At 43.1% G+C, this 22,697-nt stretch overlaps 1 protein-coding gene across 1 annotated transcript in view; it reads right to left on the bottom strand.

The window, feature by feature from the left end:
* Positions 1 to 9,052: 9,052 nt before the first annotated feature.
* The window catches only part of SLC6A7 (solute carrier family 6 member 7), a 30,081-nt gene continuing 16,436 nt past the window's right edge, over positions 9,053 to 22,697 (bottom strand). Inside the window, exons 4-14 of the mRNA XM_081851433.1 lie at positions 21,844 to 22,078; positions 21,488 to 21,626; positions 20,089 to 20,223; positions 18,603 to 18,706; positions 17,293 to 17,417; positions 16,198 to 16,310; positions 15,960 to 16,091; positions 15,359 to 15,458; positions 14,671 to 14,771; positions 13,970 to 14,140; positions 9,053 to 12,573 (exon numbers count right to left, since the gene is read on the bottom strand). Coding sequence (XP_081707559.1) covers positions 12,361 to 12,573; positions 13,970 to 14,140; positions 14,671 to 14,771; positions 15,359 to 15,458; positions 15,960 to 16,091; positions 16,198 to 16,310; positions 17,293 to 17,417; positions 18,603 to 18,706; positions 20,089 to 20,223; positions 21,488 to 21,626; positions 21,844 to 22,078 — 1,568 coding nt within the window. The 3' untranslated portion in view covers positions 9,053 to 12,360. The remainder of the gene's footprint in view (positions 12,574 to 13,969; positions 14,141 to 14,670; positions 14,772 to 15,358; positions 15,459 to 15,959; positions 16,092 to 16,197; positions 16,311 to 17,292; positions 17,418 to 18,602; positions 18,707 to 20,088; positions 20,224 to 21,487; positions 21,627 to 21,843; positions 22,079 to 22,697) is intronic.

Genomic DNA, 22,697 nt, shown 5'->3' with positions numbered 1-22,697 from the left:
TCTAGTGTTAGTAAAATGTAGGACTTCCCTTTCTTGCAATGAAGTTGGGGATGTTCAGGAAAAGAAAACTTTGATATGGTGGCATGGAATGGCATAGCATTTTCCAGGATACATCTGTAATCCTCACTGCACTGTCACATTATGTGTGTGATGCACAAGGATGGATTGGTTCATGTGGTGAAAGACAAGGGAGACCCAAACTGAACACATGGAGATGGTCAGACATTTCTATGCCCGTGGCTTCATTTCCCCCTCATTAAAAACTGAAAAGGCAGCTTGCTCCTTCCATGTGCAGCCTGGTCTACACAAACCTGTCTCCATGCCATCATTTTTCCTGTGCACAACAGAACTGAGGAATGCATCAGTTTGAGCAGCTCCTTGGTCCACACCGCTTTGCAGGCTTCCCTTATTCATCTGGCTACCCACTGTGCAAACAGGATGCTGAACTAGATGGGCCTTTGGCCTGATCCAACGGAGCTCTTCTTACGTTCTTACATTCCTACTGCACTATGGCCTCACTGGACTGTGTTGTAAAAGGGCAGGATTCAGCACAGTTTGCCTGTGATCTTTTTCAGAGCCAACCAGTAACTTACCTGTTAATTAGTTATATTTGCACAAACCAATAGTTTTCCTATTTCCTGTTCCGTCTGAATTCAGTATGTTCCTGGGTTCCCCGACTCTCACCCAATCAAAGGCAATCTGGGCAATTAAACCAGCCTCTCCTTGGGTAAACGGTGTCAAGGTTAGAGCAAGTCATTCATTGTCGTAATAAATCTTTATTGCAACTCCTTCTTCCCATCCCCCATCATAAACTAAACTTTCCATAAACGCTAGGTTTATAGTAGGTCTTCTTCTAATGATTAACTTGGAGCTTAGCAGCTTGCAAAGCTCTGCAGAAGGCACTGGTAGTGCAAGAACTCTGAAGGGCATCTGCAGTCTCTTCTTCTTAGCATGAAGTTGACTTTTAAGCTGCAAAAACAATTGCCTGATTCCAGCATTAAGAGTGTTAGAACTGATAAAGAAAAGAAACCTGCTCAATTCCTTTCTAGTTAAATAAGGCTATAACAATGTAGTTTTCCCACCTGAAGTTCTGAAATGGAATGGAAAGTATTGTTATGCAGATGGTGTGGTCTTATTGTCAAAAGAGGTTTAACCCCATCTTCTGAGTGGATTGACTCATTTTCCTAAAAAGGCACATCCACTGATAGTCAGGCCAGCAACCTGTTCTCATAGTGGTCAACTAGGTGCCAATAACGTGTGGTGGTCTTTCCACTTGTGCTCCTCAGCATCTGGTATTCAGAGACATGCCGCCTCTAATACTGGAGGTAGGTTATAGCCATCATGGCTAGTAGTCACTGGTAGTCTTATCCATGTATTGGTCTAATCACCTTTTAGAGCTGTCCAGGTTGAATGAGGAGGCATCATGCAGGTATGCTGGGAGGTCCTTCCAAACATCAGGGGCAACAAGAGAGAGGGAAATCATTTCAGGAAGGAAGGATGGTGGTGGTGGAACTGGAAGAGTGATCATTCTAGGCTGAAATGCTTTCCATTGAGAACATTAAAGAAAGTTGTATAAAGCCTGTAATTAATTTAGATCAAGAGATGCAAAAAAAAAAAAAAAGGCCCATGGGTACCTCTGCAAACTGTGGGCATTACGCACACTTCATGACCAAGTACACACTGCAGCCTATTCTGTTGTAGTGTTGCATTGAGTCAGACTTCAGCATAGGGATAAGAGAGGACAGGCCTCTTTGGGCACATAGGTGCCCATGGGTGCCATGTTGGTGACCCATGAGTTAGACTGCCTGTTTGATTCATGTTGCTCTGTAAAGCATAGTGCAGAGCAAACAGTAATTTTCATTTCATTACATTTAAAAATCACAATATATAAGATTAAAATAAAAATAATTCAATAGCCCCCCCCAAAAGAGCCACCTTTTAAAGGGTATAGGAGAGAGAATTTCAGACCTTTTCTTAAATTAAAGCTTGTCCTGTGGTTTAAGAGGCTAGTTTCCTATACCAAGATACACTAGAACGAGAACTAATCGTGGTCCCGGGCCCTAAGGAAGTTAGATTGGCTTCGACCAGAGCCAGGGCCTTTTCAACTCTGGCTCCGGCCTGGTGGAACGCTCTGCCTCATGAGACCAGGGCCCTGCAGGATCTGATTTCTTTCCGCAGGGCCTGTAAGACAGAGTTGTTCCGCCTGGCCTTTGGCTTGGAGCCAATTTGATTCCCTCCCCCCCCTCTCTTTTTCCCCCTTCTTTTCCTTCTCCTCCTGTGATGAGGCTACATTTTAATATTTTAATGTTCCATTATTTTAATGTTGTATTTTATTTTTGTTTTTAAGTTTGTAATCATTCATCTTGTTTTTATTATTGCTTGTAAGCCGCTCTGAGCCCAGCCTTGGCTGGGTAGGGCAGGGTATAAATAAAAAAATATTATTATTATTAATCTGAAAATAAAATGTCATTAAGTCCTGGGAATTCTTACATGGGACTCCCTGCCGCATCCCGGGTTTCTATTTTTAGCCTGCTACACTGTAAATTGATCCAGTCAGTTATGATATGGACTTGAAACCAGTTTTGGATGATACACTGATATATCGCCCAGCCCTAGTTAAGAGCGGAGTACAGTAATACATACTGTGGATGTTGCCTCATCCACTATGGCTTCCACCAAGAGGTAAAATTTGAACTGTCTGGAAACGTCACCTTAGAATGAGCAAGCAAGAAGTTCAGTGTCCCACTATCGCTGATGTGAAGTGACTAGCATTTGAATTGATGGACAGATCTCGCAAGGCATAGTTTTGATTTATTATATTTACACAACACCTTTCCCCTCAAGGCCCTTAAGTTTCTCTCCCCCTACCCCGCTCCCCCACTGCCTTGAAAACACACAGCAAACCAAGAGTCTGTGAGTTTCATGGCTGAAGGAGGATTTCACTCTGGATCTTCTGTCCGGTTCTACTCCACTCTAGAGCTGCAAGGTCTTTTTCAGTCTGAGGGACCACATTCCCTCATGCAGAACATTCTTGCCAATGAGGTCAGAATGACCAGGAGCAATGGGTAATGTCCCTGGAGTATTTTTTACGTATATCTGCTTCTGATATGAGCAGCACACCTGAGGGAGAATAGCTACAGGGTGTTGCAACAGCTTTCCCCTATTTGCAACTGTAAGCTATCTAGAAAACATTGTTATTGGCTGGCATATTGTAAATGAAATAAATAGTGCCATGTGATATGCGCTGAGAAAGCAGGGGCTCCAAAGGAAGTCCCTTTACTTGGCTTTAGTGTTATTTACATCCAGGATTGGTCTTCTGAATCTTAATCTGGTATTTAATGTTTTCCTCTCTCTTTCTCTCTTTTTTTTTTTTTTTTGCTGGGAAGCAAGGAAAGCAACAGGGTGTGGGAATCTGCCGACATTATGAACTTGCAGCTGCAGTCCATTATGCACTGCCAGTGTTGCTCTCCTGTAGAGCTGATGACAAATGGAATTGCTGCCCCAGGGGAAGCCTTGACATTTTGAAAAGCATTTCCATTGCGGAGCTGGAAAGTAACTCTGTGTGTGTGTGTGTGTGTGTGTGTGTGTGTGTGTGTGTGAAATCTTTTTGTAAATACTTTGAGGTGTTATTACAATCAAGTGGAATATAAATGTGAAATAAATAAGAATAGCACACATTCTCTTTTTTACACACACACACACACACACACAGAGAGAGAGAGAGAGAGAGATTGTTGATGCCAAGGAGAAAACATTGAATATATATGGAAAACTTCCTTTTTTATTGCTGTCATTCAAAATGTTTGCACCTTGGCATTAAAAACATGACCCAGAAATGAAACGTGGTTTGTTGCAGTTGGATATAGAATGTTGTTTATGTACATGTGGCAAAATGGATACTCTCCTGACGTTTGTAAATCATCATGTAAGTAGAGAAATAAAAGGGAAAATTCCTGTCCTTTATTCAGTCTCGCCTTTAAAACGAGAAGTGCTGGGCTTAACTCAATCCAAGATCTTAATTTTAACATGCAGCTCCATTTTATTTTATGACACCACACATTAGAGAATCCAACATCTTTTCCACAAAGGAGGTATGTAAACAGGATGTTGCTCTTCTGAACTGTCACCTTACCCTTTATCCCCATCCCTGAAGTCCAGTTAAATAATTCACATGGCAGGCTGATTCCTTTCCTTAGATTTCGCTGTGGTGACTTGTCTATGATTTCAACTTCCTGAGGCAAAGAGAGAATCGAAGGACACACATTTTGCATCCCTGTGAACGGAGGGGGGGGGGAGCCATTTAAATGAATTTGGGCTGTGAATCTCCATCCCCAATGATTTACACATAAATCTCTGGTAACCCCCTCAGAACGCTTGCCTCAAGGTGGGAGGAGAACGAAAGAGGGAAGGAATATTCTGCAATGTATGTATGCATGTATGTATGAGGGCCTGGTACCATCAACATTCAAATTGTCATGCACCTCAAAACTAGCATTTCAAAGCTTCCTAGTCTCTGATGCCTCCCTTTCAGATAAATGAGGAGGAGAGAAATTGGCTACAGTTCAATGACCTGATGAGAAAATTTGTGTCACCCCCCCCCCTTTCTAGGTTCTTACTTATTTTTAAGGCACTCTCCAACTTCGCTCTGTAGTCACAAATCTTGAGGGATCCTATTTTAAATGCTGAATTCTACATTGTTTGGACTCTAATAATAGAATCTCTCTTTCTCATAAATATCTCAGTGGTTAATTCCTGAATTTGTAACCTATTAGCTCAAGTATCAGTGAGAAAAAAACAGCAGCTGTGCTTTCAATTTCAGCCATTACTATTCCTGGCATTCTTGGAATAATTGGAAATAATTGATTGCAACCCTGCTATCTGTGTTCAGGTGACTCTAAGGCAGGGAGTGGAGAACCATGTGGCACTTCATGTTGTTGGGCTATAAATCCCATCCTCAGGGATGATGGGAGTCATACTTCAAAACACTGGGCATGAGGGGCAGAGGTTGTCCATCACTCTTCTAAGAACTGTTTCACATATGCATCTTCATCATCACTTGATGACTATAATATTCAGAGACAACCTGCGAGCCATGACAGAAATATCCATAGATACAGTTTTTATTTCACTTCTTGTCACCTCAGACATCATGATTTCAAAGTGGCATTCATCCAGCCAGCTGATAGTTAGAAATCCTGTAGTATGGGATAGCTCAGTTGGTAGAGCATAAGACTCTTAATCTCAGGGTGGTGGGTTCGACCCCCAATTTGGGTGAAAGATTCCTGCATTGCAGGTGGTTGGACTAGATGACCCTCCTGGTCACTTCCAACTTTACCATTCTAAGAGAGCAACCTGTGGGTGGGTGGGAATCAGACCTGAGAACTGGGAGAAAACAACAATGGGTGCAGTACTATGAGCTTGGCTGGACAGTGAGTCCACACTATGAGGTTCTCAAAGAGTGTGTCTAAAACTATGCTTAGAGGGGTGTCTCAGGTGGTGGTTGTTTTTAAAGGCCTAGTTAACCCATGCCACTTCCTTCCTATTGTTGACACTTGATAAATATGAGTAGTGGACAGATGCTTTCTCAGTGATTTTAAGTGGTCTGTTTTCATATTAGCTGATGTGTAGGGCATACCTGTGTAGACCACAGAGTGGTGCTGCACTTTTAGCCCCACTCCGTTATATTGCATCTTCTTCCTTTAAAACACGTGTTGTTTGTGGCTGTCTGCAAAGAAAGCCCTGTGTGTGAGCGCCTGCTCAAGAGTAAGTGCTTCATGAAACCGGGACAACTGGTTGCGCTAGAGTCCTTACACCATCAGGGCTTTCCTTTAGCTCGTCTATTTCACCAGAGACTGCAAAAGGCAGCGAACAAAATAGTCACGCCACACAGATATTCATGGTCATGGAAAGGGGAACTGGGTAAGGAAGCCTTCCCATGCATGCAGGGAAGGCTAGAATGAGTGGGTGCCTTGTTCACAGGTGTGTACACTGTCAGTGTAGCAATGCTCTATTGAATTGTCTTTGGCTGCAGTATTTGCATTTCATTTCCACTTGACCCCACTGCTCAGAATCCCCACTCACCCCTCTTTATATATACATGCAACTGAGGATTACACTTGACATGGACCTAATGAGGTAGACTCGAGTCTAGTTCATGAGAGCTTATGGCATAAGAAATGTGCTAGCAGCCTTTAAGATACAAGTCTCTTTGCTGTTTTTGCTGCAAATTCTTTGTCAAAGCTGTGATCTGTGATTTTGGTTTTTACATGGTGTGGGTGTGGCTGTTGCACGCTGCTTTGATTTTAATGAATTTTAATGAATTTTTGCTTTATATGTATTTTTATAAATAAAATAAACACAGATTAACACAGTTACCTGTCTACAGATTTAAAATAGGACGCACATCTACAGAGGCTTAAAGCTCCTTGAAGGCTGCATACACACAATACGCTTAAAGCATATTCTTTCCCTCAAAGAATTCTGGGCTCTGTAGTTTACTCCCTACAGAGTTACAATCTCCAGCAACTCTTAACAAGCTAGAAAGCCAGAATTCCTTGAGGGAAAGAAAGGCAGAGACCCACTAGAAGGCAGAGACCCACTAGAAATCACAGGCGGGTGAAGCCTGTGAACGTGGGATTCGGCTGGCACCTTTTGCGCCTCCCCTACTCGCGGGGAAACCCGGTTTCGGGGATCCGGAGCGACGTGGGCTGAGCAGCGCGGTGCTTCGAATTGACTGCTTCTTCCACGGAGCGAAGCCGCATAGCTGTTGCCGGAGAGCGCTGACTTTTCCTGTGGACAATTTGATCTTAAAGCAACTACCCGTGAGTAGAGCGGAGAATTGGATTTTTAAACGTCTTAATTTGGTGCCGAAACGGGGAGGTCTAAAACAGGAAGTCCACCTTCCCCTTTTGTAAATAGATTGAAGCAACGAGGATACAAGCTGAAGTCTTGGAAAGCCTATTGTAAAGGACTCCTGCCTGGTGGCAGGAGAAGAGGGGGAAAAGTTTTGGACTGAGTATACCTGCAGGAGAGAGCGAACAGAGTTAATATACCACCACTCCGATCCTGGAAATGGGCTGCCAACAGGACTGACCGTGATTAGAACGTTCACTGACAGTTAGTTAAATAAGAGGAATACATTGTTTCCATGGTCTCCGTCTGCGTTTAAAAAGGAGTAAAAGTAACAGAAAATTGAAACTAACTTTATTGTTTGAATTGAGTTTAAAAGGACTAATACAAATAGAAACTGTTTCCCTCTAGAGGAACTGTTTCCCTCTAGAGGAAGCTTTTGAAACTGTCACAAGAGTTGAGCTGGGGGAATTTCCAGCTGCAAGATAAAAACCTGTGAGATTCTGGGGACCTTGAATTGGTTAAGAATGTTGACAGAAGAGGCCTTAGTGGTTGTATTATGTAAGATAAGTGACTCACTGGAACAGCTTCACAAAAAGGTGGATGTGGTAACTACCAAAATTGACAATTTGGGACAAAAAGTGAACACCAATATAGAAACTATTCAGAAACTGGCACAGGAATCTACTTTGACATGGCAAACTGCGGAGAAGGCTAGGGAGAAAGTTATTGCCGTTGAACCTAAAGTAACACAATTAGAGAGAGAGAGAGTCACAGCCTTACAGATGCAATTTGATGACCAAAAGTTGATGCCTGCTATGATTGAATTTAAAGAAAATCAGATTTCGAGGATCAGAGCCCTACCTGAACTGGAGAAGGAAAGTTTGATAGATTTCCTTACACAGGAATTTGATGACTTTTGGGACTGGGACTTGGGTCAAGAAGAGATTAAAACTGTGAGGTTTCTCGGACTTGGAAGAGGAGGGAAAAAAGAGAACAAAATAAGAGACTGTTGGAAATACCAGAGGAACTTAGAAGAACAACAGTCAAGAGTGGAACTTGTGAAAGACGTCCTGAAATACTTTTCGGATCTTAGATTTAACTACGGAGATTTGGTTGTCCTGTCGAGAAGGAATAAAATCATCTTTAGGTGGGAGTTTCCCCGAGATCTACTCTTTAGCCTCAAAGGAAGGAAAATGAAAATAAGATCAGTGGAAGACAAAGTAAAGCTCATGTATAAATATGAAGAAGACTTGCAGACGGGACTTGGAAAAGAGTTAAGAGCATCGGACAGAAGATCACCAGGTTGATGGACTATAGGGAATTGGCGGATATAACTGGCAGAATCCGGGACCAGGGAGAAGAGTCGGTGGAAGAAGATTGGAAAAAGTTTAAAGACTATTTATAAAAATATTGTAAAATTAATGAGTGTTAGAAAAATGTTGGAAAGGAGCTATATGGCTTTAGTAGAAATGTTACAAGGAATTAAGTACAAATAGATTATTAGAGTATTAAAGGGAAAATAAAGTTAAAATATGTTAAGACAATTATATATTAAAGGGAAAAATAAGGTTAGAATATGTTAAGATGAATTACAGGACAGAAAACAGAGGAAGATGGAAAGGAATTGCTGAAACAGTTAATTAAAGTGGAATACAAAAAGGGAGGTGTGAGGAGGTCGTTGAAACAAGTAAATGAAAGTTAAGATACTGAACTTATTAGATGTGTTTTAAATTGTGTTTGTTTGGTTTTGTTAATTTAATGTTTGGGGGTTGGTGTTGTGTGGTGTTTTTGTATTGTATTGTATTGTTTTGTTTAATTCTTTGTCTTTCTTTTGCAGTCTTTAAAATGTTAATAAATATTATTTTTTAAAAAAAGAATGTGCTTTAAAGCTTGTGTGCTTCTCATAGGTATCTACTTGGCTATTGTGGGAGACAGCATTTTGGGCAAGATGGGCCTTTGGTCTGATCCTTCAGGCCTCTTGGGGGGGCAGGGTTATTGGGTTGCTGTTGTTTTTATTTTGATTATGTATTTTGTGTTTTTCTTCTGTGAACCACCCTGAGACCTGCAGGTATAGGGCAGTATATAAATTCATTCAACAAATAAAAACACAGACTTTAAAAGATACATGGCAATAATTCATATGGATATTACTATCACTCCTTAAGACTAGTGTTCCACAGACACATGACACTTGAGCAGACTGGTTCTTCCTTATTTTAATGTCAAACAGTACACACCCACGCTCACTCAAGAACACATATCAGTTGCTGGAATACATTGTAAATGCTGGCCACTGTAGCTGAGCATTAGAACTGCTCTTTAAAGGGGGAGTGGCCTGTGCTGTCCATAATTACATAAAAATAAGAAGATTCTGACACACAGACTCACATGTGCACTTAACACAAAGATGAGGTCAGGAACCTATTGAATTTTAGAATTTTAGAAATGCCTGATCAGAGTTATTTGTCCATTCATCTATTTGCTTTGTAAGGAAACAGGGACTTCTCAACACCCAAAAGAGGCTTTGTAGATTGTGTATAAAAGTTTTCTCAAGCCTGGATTCTCCAGGGGTTTTCATTGGGATTTGGAACACCCATACATAGATGCACACATTTGCTGGCCAACTCAGGAAGAAAAGCCTGTGTGCACAATCAGTCCCAGAAAATCATCTGGAGCCAGACTACAGACAGCACATTTATATGCCAGGCTAGAGGCAAGAGAGATTTCTTTCCCCCTTTTTCTGCCAATTATTTTTAGCAAAATCTTAAAATATTGCTCACTAATGGACTGCCTCCCCTCCCCCCGACCTATAACTACAGAGGCCACCAGAGAAAAGAATGCAGACAGTCACACAGAAGAACAGCGTGTATCTGTGCCAGGAAACGGGAACCGCATTGCGCTTCTACAAATAGCCCATTTCCCAATGCATATTGGTTTAAGAAGGAACAGAAAAAGGCCAACTGTTAGAAAATCAAGCCATGTAAGGGAAAAGCTCCCAGGTACCTTTTCCCTCATAATGTATTAGAAAACCCAGTCTATTCACAGGTCCCACACAATACAACAAGCCTCCAGTCTGTACTTTCGCTGACAGCGAGCCAGATACGTAATGGCCTCACACCAAAGTCCTTTCTTGATCTTCATTCACTAAAGCTCTCCCCAAAGCTGGAGGTAGAAAATTGCTCCTACCTGTTGTTTCTCTTTAGAAGATGAAAGAATAGATACTCTGATCTGCATTGTTTCGTAAAATAGCAGCATTTCATACAGTTTTGAAAAATAAGACTTAGAATGTCAGATTTGATCTTTCCTGGTTTTACTGTAACACACAGTTCAGGAAAGAGGGTGCCTTGAAATACTGTGAACCTTTATATAAAGAAGTGGCAGTGCTAACAGAACCAAGTTTGCCTCTTAGAATCATAGAATCTTAGAGTTGGAAGGGACTCCAAGGGTCATCTAGTCCGAAACCCTGCAATGCAGGAATCTCAGCAAAAGTTGTCCTGTTGCTTGAGGTGTGGCTAGGTGGGCCTCAAGCACCTTCTCTTTCAGGAAGAAAGACAGCCAGCTTGCACTTGCTACAAGTGTACTGCTGCTTGTTCTCTGGCAGAATGGCAAACATGGCACAGGTGTTACAGGTCACTGCAGCAGCTCCCTCTCCCACCACATCTCTGGTCCTGTGCACACCAAGAGACAGAACTCCGGGCCTCCCCTGCTAAACACCCTGGCAAACACCCCTGTTTGCGAGGTCTGTTTGCAAGCTCCCAGGATCTGCACTGAGCTAAGTTTGACCGCTGCTGGTTGCTAACTCCTCCCTCAGCTTGGCTTCCTTCTCAGCTGTAACTACTCCTCCTCAGATCCTGTGTTTCCTCTCTCTCATTGGTGGTTGCTACAGAATAGGGGTCAGCAACCTTTTTCAGCAGTGGGTCGGTCCACCGTGCGCCGGTGGTGGACTGGACTATCTTTTTGGGGGGGGGGGTGAACGAATTCCTATGCCCCACAAATAACCCAGAGATGCATTTTAAATAAAAGGACACATTCTACTCATGTAAAAAGACGCAGATTCCCGGACCATCCGTGGGCTGGATTGAGAAGGTGATTGGGCCGTATCCAGCCCACGGGCCTTAGGTTGCCTACCCCTGCTATAGGAAGCTGTTTTCATGTATAGGAGCCAAAGTGCACATAAATCCTCCCTCCTGCTACTTATGCAACCTTTGAGTGGTGTGAGGGGATAGAATTCAGAAGCTAAATAGAATGCACATTCTAGTCATTCTTGTAGGCTTGTTTTTGTTTTTGTTTTTTACATTCCCATTAGACACTGATTCAAGCATAAAACTGCAATTTAAGCCTCACAAGCAAAATTGCCAACCCAATACATTTTGAAAACTGAAGAGCAAACTACACTTTGGGCCATTTCAGCCACTCACCCATCCATCATGTTTGCATGTGTGCCCCTCCACTACGTACTCCAGGTAGTGTGTGGCATTGGGGCACATATGGCCATACAAAGCTAAGTCCAGTGTATGTGATAGCTCCTCCTCAAAAAGAGGAGGAGGTGTCTGTAACTCAGTGGTAAAGAACATGCTTTATATGCAAAAGGCCCCAGGTGGGCCTGGGGAAATCCTGTCTGAAAGAGCCTGGAGAGGTCCTGCCACACATTGTAGACAACGATGAATGACATACTGTCTGACATAGTAGAAGGTTTGCATGTCTGCCCCTCTGCTCTGTACTTCAGGCACTGGATGGGTTTTATCTAGCCATGTTTAAATGAATGGATCTAAGCTAGCAATGCCCATTAACTTCAATGGGTTTACTCTGCATTGGATACAACCCTACATTCCAATGATTATACAAATTGTGTTTACATGTAGGATGATTTCTACACATGCTCACACATCTCTCCCTGTCCTCTACCCTGGTAAGTGGCAAGCAAGAAGCATATTCAAAGTGCAAAGCAGGGCTAAAGAGGAGTGTGACCCAATGAGTGCCTCAAGGGCCAGATAGAGAGGCCTGGAGGGCAGCATTTGATCCCCAGGCTTGAGGGGTCCCCCATCCTTGACTTAGTTGTTAGGCCACAGAACGTAGTGGCAGCTTTGAGAGAGCTATACTGAGTGAAACAATGTAGGCTAAAAACTGCAAACGAATAGCTAGGTGACCATCAAGGGGGTGGGGAGATAGATTAGCTAGGAAGAAGAAAGTTTATGGGATGCTAGGCCCTGACCCTGAGGAATTCATCACTGCTTCGGTGAGGAAGGGAAAACATGAGTGGATCCAAGTGACCTGTCCTAGACATTAGAGCAGCAAGACACAGATTCATTGCACACCTCTCCACATCAAACAGAAACCTCAACAACACTGGGATTCTCAGCAAAGTTATGCTGAGTTCACTGCTATGAGATGCTAAATGCATCTGGAAGTGCCAAAGTGCAACTTTGTGCAAAAGTTCAGTGGTCTGCTTCCTTGCGTTCCCTCCAACTTCCCCCACATAGGGGGTGAGCTGGGAGGCTGCCACTTCATTCACATCATGGACTCTTCTTCATCCTCTTCAATCTCTTTATCTACCTGAAAGGCTATATTCTCGTAGCTGGTTATCCCTCCATATTTCCGCATATGGACCATCAAAGGTTTAGGTGACTGGCTGCCTGCCAGAGTAGCCACATACATGCCAGTTCTGTTCTCCTCCAGGGATGGACCCCAGTCCATAGTTGGCCTGCTAGCTTGCTGGATTCTCTGCAGGTAGAAGGACAAACAATTACAGGAGGTACCGTGAAGGACATCCAAAAGAACATCCATCTTTGGGAGTCCAAAATTGCTTTGATACTGCCCAAAGCATTTCTGTGAAAGAGCATGGAAGAACATCTCCAAAGCTCCCAAGGCATTGCCAATGAAGTAAACCCAAACAGTGATTAGTGTTTGCACAGCCTGTAAGGTTGATGAACACAGAGCACTGGTGTTTGTTTACTGTTAGTGTTAACTTTTTAACTCCAAAGAAGTTATCAGCACCTGTGGAGGCAGACAGTGCCCTGTTCAGCAATGCACAGCAAATATGCAATATAGTCTGAGATTAGCAGCAATATCATGTTCTTTTCTGCAAAGCAGAAGTGCAAAGCTCTGCTATTTTTCTACAGATCTTCATATTGGTTCTATGTTTGAAAATATTTCAAGTTTATGCAATGCACATAAACACCACTAGATGGCAACCTCTGTCCCAGCAATATAGAAACTTGACCTTATTAAAAGCTATTTAAAGGAAGTAATTCAAATGAAGATAGAGAGTGAGTGGGGGGTGTTGGTATTTAGAGTATCTCTGGAAAGTCAATTTTTTGAAGATTGGATGGCAAGGAAAGTTCCTTTGCTTTCTCCACACATTCTTTTTAAATGGCTAAATAAAATGAAACTGGCAACCAGTTGTCCTAGCAGAGGGGAATGATTGCAGTTTCATTCACTGTACCTAATGGTATGACCAACTCTGTTTAGACAAAGTGTTAAACTGAGGCTAGTTAAAACAAAAGAGAAAGCTTCCAATCTTCTCATTGTAGCCACAATGGTCATATAAAGTAGACCTAAAAGGTGCAAAAACAAAGATCCCATGAGAAAACAGACTCTCCATGTGTCCCTGAAGGAGCGTCTACACCCCCATTGTTCTACCTGGACACTGAGGTCCAGCACCGAGGGCCTTCTGGCAGTTCCCTCACTGCGAAAAGCCAAGTTACAGGGAACCAGGCAGAGGGCCTTCTTGGTAGTGGCGCCCTCCCTGTGGAATGCCCTCCCACCAGATGTCAAAGAGAACAACAACTACCAGACTTTTAGAAGACATCTGAAGGCAGCTCTGTTTAGGGAAGCTTTTAATGTTTAATAGACTATTGTATTTTAATATTCAGTTGAAAGCCACTCAGAGTGCCTGGGGAAACCCAGCCAGATGGTTGGGGTATAAATAATAATTTATTATAATAATATTATTATTATTATCCCTATTTTCCAAGGACAGTCCTGGATTTACAGAAACTGTCCTGGTTTCTGATTTCATCCCAGAATGCCCCGCTTTTCCTTAGGACATCCCTGTTTTCATCAGAGAAATGTTGGAGGGTATGAGAAAACAAAGAAAGTGACCCCGGAAGCTGCTTACCTGCCAGAGTGTTCCTTCCTCGTGGAGCACAGCAAAAACCATCCCCGTGGGGATCATCAGGCAGGAGATGATTCCCATCAGGATGCCCAGAATCTCAGCCCAGAATGGAAAACGATAGGATCCATTATACTCTGATGGTTCATACTTGATGATGCTGTACACCAGCAGAGCCTGAAACAAAGAGTGTCATCATAGAATTGCACAAGGCATTTCCCCTTCCATTTTGAGTCAGCTGTAGGGAGTGCTGTCCTACAGATGAACTTTTAATCTCAGGAGGTGTAGGACAAGACCCTGCTAACAGACCAGGGGAGAATGAGATGAGCTGGGGAAAATGATTCAAAACTACCACCTGGCAGAGACTGAAGGTTTATCCATACTTCCGCCAAAATCTGCAGTGCTGAATCAGAACAAATGGCAATTGGATTTTCTGCAGATTGCTATTTGTTCCACATAGCACTAGCACTATTTGTTTCACATAGCAGCGGGGCAAATACAAAAGTGCTCAGACCCATGCCTAGAACGTGCAGGACAAGCGGAAAACCATTTGGACGTGTTCTTTCTAGGCACAGGGCAAGCAGAAATGTGGTCAAGCCTTTAATCAGTCTGTAGTTTCCATTTGAGAAGCTTCCCACTCTCTTGTGACATTTTAGATGGTTTTGATTGAGGGTATTGTCCAGCTGTGGATATTGGAGCATATTTACCATCATTGTCACTGGAGACAGGAACAACCAACAGGCTTTGAAGTATATCCCTGGCTTGAAACCCAGCATCATATGAATGTCACGACAGAATCTCTTCATGCCTGCAGAGAACAAAATGATGTGTAAGAAATGGGATATTAAATCAGCTGTTTTCCACTAAATCATTAACGGCACAACCCTATGCAAGTTCACTCAGAAGTAAGCCCCACTATGGTTAATGTGGCTTGGCCCCAAGTAATAATGCAAAGGATGGCTGCCTGAGGCTATCTGGGAGTAAACTCCATCGAACACAGTTCAACTGACTTCCAGAGAAGCAGTTTTTAATAGTACATAAAGATGTGTGACTTACCCACAAAACAAACAATATGTTAAATCTTAAAACTTATTTATATGTACTGTATTTTTTGCATTTATTATATATTAGGGGTTTTGAGACTTTTAGTTGTAGTAACAACCACCACCACCTCCTTTGGTGCAGTGTGAAAGCCAGGGGTGGTACAGTTCTAAGTTATTATTTTACCCACTGCCACATGCATCTTGAGATGTTGCATAGCTTATTGGCAGTCTTACTTACCCCACAAAAGCCAGCATATATCTCTTTGTATTTATCAATGTCACTTTAAAAATCTCAACACATACTCAGCAATTCAGAATTGAATGTCTACACTATCAGTGTATCTCATCTTACCATAGACACGTGTCACCACCAAGCAGGTGGTAATGACCACTACCATGAGTCCAAATCCAGCACTATAGTCATCCAGCAGCACCAGCCAATACATCCCGCCCTAGGGAGAAGAAGCAGTGGATGGTCAAAGCCTCTATCAAGACATGGGATAGTCAACTCAGTGAGTTTACTTGTGTCAATACATCCTGTTCTACAGGCCAGCACCAGCATTTTAATAACCTGAATATTTAGGAAGTATGAACGGGGAGTGTCACATACCAAAGAAGTCACTCTAGGAATTTCATGGGCTCATTCTATCAGGGCACAGAAAACACTATGATTTGCTTTCTGAATCACAGCTCAAATTACAGGTGGAATTCTATTGAGTCCCTTCAGCACAAGGGTTTCTGATTGCACAACAGGACATTCCCCTCTTGTTTCCCTGTGTGTCCCTATGCCCTCCCCAAATCTGCTCCAGAGGGTTTGGGGAACCCCTAGAACATTTAGGGAGGGCACAGAGAGAGAGGAAAGAGGGAGAACACATCAATTGCCCCTGTAAATCCTCAACTTAAATGATCAACAGAAAGGTCTGGCTGCTGCAGTCTTTGTCCATTTTGCTTACCTCTGTTGTGAGGATGAGCCCCATCAGGAACATCACAATACAAACGACGCCTGAGAAAAAAGCCTTCTTTGGCCGCAGGTAATATGGGAACTCATCTGTCACTGCAGTAACAATGGTCTCTAGAAAGGCAAACTGCACACAGATAATAACAGATGCTCTCTTGTACTGTAAGCCATAAGCACCATTCGCTTGAGGGCATATAGTTCAAGTCCTTCCTCACAGCAGAGTACACTCTTACCTGACTGTCCAGGCCAAGAGTCAACAGCATGAAGAAAAAAAGGAAAGACCAGAAAGGAGAAAGAGGAAGCATTGTCATGGCTTGTGGGTACACCACAAATGCCAAGCCTGGACCTAGAAGACAGGCAAAGGAGGAGAAGAATCACAAGTGGGATTATACAGCTACAGGCAAGAAGATATTACTGAGAGAGAGTCGAGTTTCATGGCTGTAGACATAAGGGCAACTTATAGCAAGAGATGTCAGGAAAGATGTCACAGAAACAGTCTAGAGTTGGCATAGAGCAGTGTTTCCCAACTGGAAACGATTTCCAGTCCCTGAAGTACTACTTGCTTTCTGGACCGTATTTTTTGAAAGCCAAGGCTCAGGAAATAAGTCGTTGATACCCTAAATCACAACTTAGGATGCTTCAAGACATGGATGATCTAGCAGAAGCCAGTTGTTGCTGTTCTGATTTAAGCTGGAAGTGGAACACTAACTCTGCTTCCAGATTTCTAACACCTGCTAGCAAAGTGAGCAGCCCCAGATATTGGAGGGTGTGTGTAATTTTACTGAGACCATTGTGTGGAAGGAGTTAAATAGTCCCTTTCTCTCACCATGATCACAATTGCAGTTACACCCTACCCCACCTTGCGTGCTGTAATTTAGAGTGGGAAGGAAGAAAAAAAAATGACATAAAAACAATGTTATTTAGAAAGGGAAGGGTTAAAGCAACAGAGCTGATTCCTAGATGAGCAATATAGACCATAAATGGGAAACTACCTAGAGCATAATTAGAAAATGGTCACAATACTCTAAATTTCCCAGAATAGCTGTATACCCAGAAGGAAATTATGCAGCAATTCCACTCTGTGTGTGTGTTTTGTGTGTGTGTGTGTGTGTGTTTAAAAAAGAATATTCTTAGCTCCCCATAAAATAAGGAAGATAAAAATTTAAAATGTAAAAGGAGGATGTTCTGTTCACGATGTCCTGCAGTCTCAGAAATCATTTGCAAGCCAATTTCATTATGTTGCACACAGACATATAATGCTTGGAAGACCTGGTAGATAATACACACACTTGCACAGAAGATGGAGGGAAGGAATGTTCAGGCCTTACCTGCTTTGGCAACTTCCTGAACGGGGACGTCAAGTTCTTGGGACATGTAGCCCAAAACAGAGAAGATGGCAAAGCCAGCCAAGATACTGGTGATAGCATTGCCCACAGTAACTATAAATGTATCCCTACAGAATAAAAAATACAGGAACTAGATCAGCAGTCTCTAGCATCATGAACTGGCCATTTGAGACCCCACAGCAGTGGTGGGGAGCCATTTTCAGCTCTGGCAGTCACATGCTATCAGTAGGCAGGACTAGAGGCAAAAGTGGGCAGTGTGAATGCCACCTGTGAACAGTAGGCTACTTTCTGCATGCACATGTATACACACACACACACACTACCACCACCAAACAAGAAGCATGATTAGAGTTCAAGGACACATTCCAGGCAGGCAGAAAGACTTAAGGAGATTGCAGAGCACAGCTGGGAAGAGCTCAGGACAGTGTGTGGTCTGCGAAGAGTCCCTGGTGCCAGACAGAGAGGATTGAAGAGCCACATTTGGCCCCTGAGCCAGAGGGTTTCATCCCTGATGTACTGAGTTGGAAGGCAAGAGGAAGGAAAGGATGACACCACAACCAAATTAGGCTGCCATACTTGCCATCTATTGGGATCTAAGTTGGGGGTTCATATCTTAGAAAATGCTACTCTGCTGGGCTTTGGTTTTACATGGAAATATCGAGAGATATGTCACTTGTAGAAATATGAAGGAGCATATGTTTTGCTGAGGGTAAAGAGCAGAAACAGAGTTCTCATGGGATCTTTATGCTGATTTTATTTGAATTCCATGATGAGCTGTAATTCTGTGTGGTTGTGCCACAATAAACCTTCCTTCTGCACAAGCATTTCAGCAGAACCAGAACAATCCCCTCTCTCCTCCCCGCCCCATGCTGTTGTTGGGGATCTCCCAACATCTCCCAAGCCAATTTTGGGGGGTGTAGGGGAAGGAAAGGGTGGGAGGCCCCATTGTGCAAGCGGAAGTCTTTGCACAGAGCTTTCTCTGATGGGGCAGGGCTTGTCAGGTGAATCTCATCCTTTGACTTCATTGTCGCAAAGCATCCATTAGAGGGATGGTGGGGAGCCAGGGAAAAGGCTGACTGATTTAGTCTATGTTCCTTTCCATTGTACATTCCCACTTGTTTTCTGGTAGTTACATTTTGTCTCCTTCCTCTTGCCACATCCATCATTCACCTGCTACTCTATACAGCCTCCATTCAGGGATCAGGGAGTGTTGCTAACATCCATGATGACATGGATGAGCAACCACCTCTGTATGTTCCATCTCCATGCCATGTTACACTGAAAACATGTACCTGTAAATGTTCTGGTGGAAGGTGTTATATGATGCAAAGGTGAGAAGTCCCCCGAATCCTACCCCAAGAGAGTAGAAGATCTGTAAAGCTGCTTCAATCCACACCTGAAACAGTGTTTGAAAACAAGAGGTAAAGGAGAAGTCCATTGAAATGCAGAAGAGTCAAGACTCTGCTTTGAGTGACAAAACAGTCCATTCATCTGCACAGTGAAGCTTTTTCTAAGGATGATCTAACCAGCTTGAAAGCATACCAGCTTCGAAAGCATAGGTACTGCTGCAGTGGGAAGGTAAACAGCGTTTCCGTGCTCTCTGGCTTCCGTCACAGTGTCCCGTTGCGCCAGAAGCAGTTTAGTCATGCTGGCCACATGACCTGGAAAGCTGTCTGCGGACAAACACCGGCTCCCTCAGCCTGAAAGTGGAGATGAGCGCTGCACCCCATAGTTGAATTCAACTAGACTTAACTGTCTAGGGGTCCTTTACCTTTACCTAACCTCTCATGACAACAAAACATTAAGGAAGAACTTTGCCAAAGCACATCTGCCAATGTATACAATTTTAATAAATAATAATAATCTGCCAATGTCTGCACTTATTCCATAATGAAGTTAAATGATTCTAAAGTGTTTCTGTACATCTCCTCATGAAGGATACATGCTAATTTCTACTTTGCACGTTACAGCAGAAGTGAAGGCAGTAAACACATGTTATACTTTTGCTTTTTCCTCTAATGCACAGGAGAACTCTGTGTTTTGATTGGACCCACCTAAGTGCATTTCTATAGAGTGTATGCAATACATGTAGTAAATCTCAGACAAGTCAACACATGGGAAGGGGCCCTGGCTCAGTGGTCCAGCACATGCTGTGTACACAGAAGAGCCTGCATTCAGTCTTTGGCATCTCCACTTACAGGGTTAGGAGCAGGATCTGGAGAGCAGCTGCTAGTCAAAATAGGGAACAATGGGCTAAAATGAGAAATGAGGCTCAGTATATATATATGAGCCACTTTATATTTTCATATAAATGTCTCATATGAGGGAAGTGAGTGATGCTGATGGAAACAAGGGGGCTGGAAATGGGTAAGTTGTCTTTGATTTTATAGGGGGAGGTGCTAAAATACACAACTGCTGTTTATGGTAGCAGCAACACATTAAATATAGCATGCTGCTCTGGTCTCATGATGTATATTTTGCATGGACGGATCTAAAATGCTATTCTTACATAGCACTGGAATGTCATTTGATTTTCAATTTTATTTTTGCAAGGGCTGTTCTGCTTACAAGTGGGGTCCAATTAAAACCTGATTGCCCTATCCAGCCCCTAAATATTCTTCTAAAATGAAAGCCTTTTCCTTCCTTGTGCATCCCGCCAAGCTTGAGGAGCCCCCTGCTGCACACATCTGCTCTGAACACTTGTGTGTGGCAGCCGAAAGGGCAGGTCTATGTAATTAAGCTCCACTCTACAGTGAAATCACATGGCATAAACCTCACCTTGGGAGACAGTAGCAGGTCAAACTGTGGCGTGAGATAGAACTTGATTCCTAACCAGGCTCCTTCCAGGGTCACACCTCGAATCAGGAGCATGATCAGGATGAGATAAGGAAAGGTAGCTGTGAAATATACAACCTGCAAGAGGATAAAGGTATTTGATTGAAGCTGCAGTGGTTCATTTCAGTATGCATAAGAAAATGTGGAGATGGTGGCTGTCTACAGGACAGCTCTGTAGAAGTCTTGCAGTGTTCCACAGATTATGCAGAGCAGTTGTTGTGTACCCATAATGTCCAACCATTGTGGTGTATTGGTTGGAGTGTTAGACTAGGACCCAAGAGACTTGGGTTCATATTGCCACTCAGCCATGGAGCTCACTGCGTGACCTTGGGACAGTCACCAAATCTCAGCCTAACCTATCTAATAAAAACAAAATAAAAAAATTCCTTCCAGTAGCACCTTAAAGACCAACTAAGTTAGTTCTTGGTATGAGCTTTCGTGTGCATGCACACTTCTTCAGATACCAATACACACTTCTTCAGATACCTATCTGAAGAAGTGTGTATTGGTATCTGAAGATACACACTTCTTCAGATAGGTATCTGAAGAAGTGTGCATGCACACGAAAGCTCATACCAAGAACTAACTTAGTTGGTCTTTAAGGTGCTACTGGAAGGAATTTTTTATTTTGTTTTGACTATGGCAGACCAACACGGCTACCTATCTGTAACTGGAACTATCTAATAAAAGTTATGTGAGGATAATATGGAGAAAGAAAAAGCGGTTTATGACTCCTTGAGTTCCTTGGAGGAATGGAAGCATATAAATGTAATAAATAAATAAATCCTCTGCACGTTGCAAGAAATTCAGAGTTAGAGCATCCCCAAGACATGGTTGTCCAGACTCCAGTGATGGAGAGCCCACCACCCCTCTTGGAAATTGACTTGAGTTTGCTCTTACCATCAAGACATTCCTCCTACCGCAGCTGGGTGGGGGTACACATGGTTATTGTCAGATAATGATACCAATTGTGCGAGGGAGGAGACTGGAGCTGTACTTGTTGGTCCCACCAGCTCTGTTAGGTCTCCTGTAGCCTGTCCTGTCTCCCTCCATGCATCGGAGGGCTGAGCATCTGCAGCTGGGAGGCTGCTTTACTTGCAGAGCTCCCCATACAATTTAGAACCTTGGCAGCAAATTCTAAAATGTCTGGGGAATGTCCACATGTAAAGCCAAACACGCCCCCCCCCATTCATACACATTAAGCCCCAGTGTATAGAGGGTTACTGGCTGGGCCACTGCGAATGCAATGGAGGGGAAGAGGCTAACCATTGAGTCTAGCTAATAGTTCCAGAACAAGCATAGCTTCAAACACACTAGTGCCTGCTGCCAATTCATACTTTACCTTGCCAGAGGATTTGACTCCCTTTAGGATACATAGGTACACAATGACCCAGGCGAGGAGAAGACACAGGCATAGATTCCAACGGATCCTCCCAGGATCGCCAATTCCCGAGCTCTCCTGGATGTGCAGGACATAACGACTAGGACAAAAGGGAGGCGGTTAATGGACAGGAGCATCATGTCTCTCTTAGTACAAGGGAAGGCAAATCTGCCATGGAAAACCACCTAATTTAGGAACATAAACTGGATTGGGCCAAGGGTCCCAAAAGGGCTGGGGATTTAGAGTGTGTAGTTGTCAATCAGATCCAATATGGTCGTCAATGGTCACCTAAACATTGCCTGGCCTATTGTACTTGCCTCCAGTATTCCTCACTTGGGCTGACAGTGTTAGAGATGTTGAAGGGGACAGCGCCATTCCCCGTGCGCATGATGTGGTGGTCCAGGCACAGATCTGTGTTCCACCAGTTGCCGCAGTACTGCCAGGGCAAGTTTTTTGTCAGCGAGGCAAAGAGGTAGAAGAGAACATAGGCAATGATCATGTTATAGTAAATGGCCACCAAGCAGACAATCAGGATTGTGGCCATGCCAACACCTGAAAAGGGAACAAAAATGGAAGACAGATTAACATAACGGCAACAAGACTCAAACAGCTCCTTGGGCGCTGCTTATATGCTGCACTGTTCATAGTGAACATTTCCATGCCAGAAAATCTGAGTCAGCCATAACCACATAGGCTGGCACTTGACCACTGGAGAAGAAAGCTTCATTTGCTTTGGTTACATGATTATGTACAGAGGATGGAAGAACCAGCCTATTCCTGGTCCGTGTCAGTTTTGCATGTCTACATTCATAAATCCATTTTGCCCTATTTCTGAATTAATCTACATTTTAAAAAGAAATCCAAACTAAAATTTACATTTAGACACATATTTTCTCACAAATTACATAAGTACATGAAAATAGCTCTGCTATCTAGGCCACATCCTATTTTCACAGTGACCAACCATATGCCTTTGACAATCCTGCAAGCAGGAGTGGAGCACAACAGACCTCTCCCCTCCTGCAGTTTCCAGCAATTAGTATTCAGAGGCATACTGCCTCCTACGGGGAGGCAGTACATAGCCACTGTGGCTAATAGCAATGTCCTTCTTGAATTTGTCTAATCCTCCAGTTGGTGGCTATCGCTATGCATTGCAAAGGTTGCTTCCAGA

The sequence above is a fragment of the Podarcis erhardii genome (assembly GCF_964252035.2).
Source record: "Podarcis erhardii genome assembly, chromosome: 2".
NCBI classification, from domain to species: domain Eukaryota; kingdom Metazoa; phylum Chordata; class Lepidosauria; order Squamata; family Lacertidae; genus Podarcis; species Podarcis erhardii.
The sequence above is the reverse complement of the archived record's forward strand: the minus strand, read 5'-3'. Positions and strand labels throughout refer to the sequence as shown.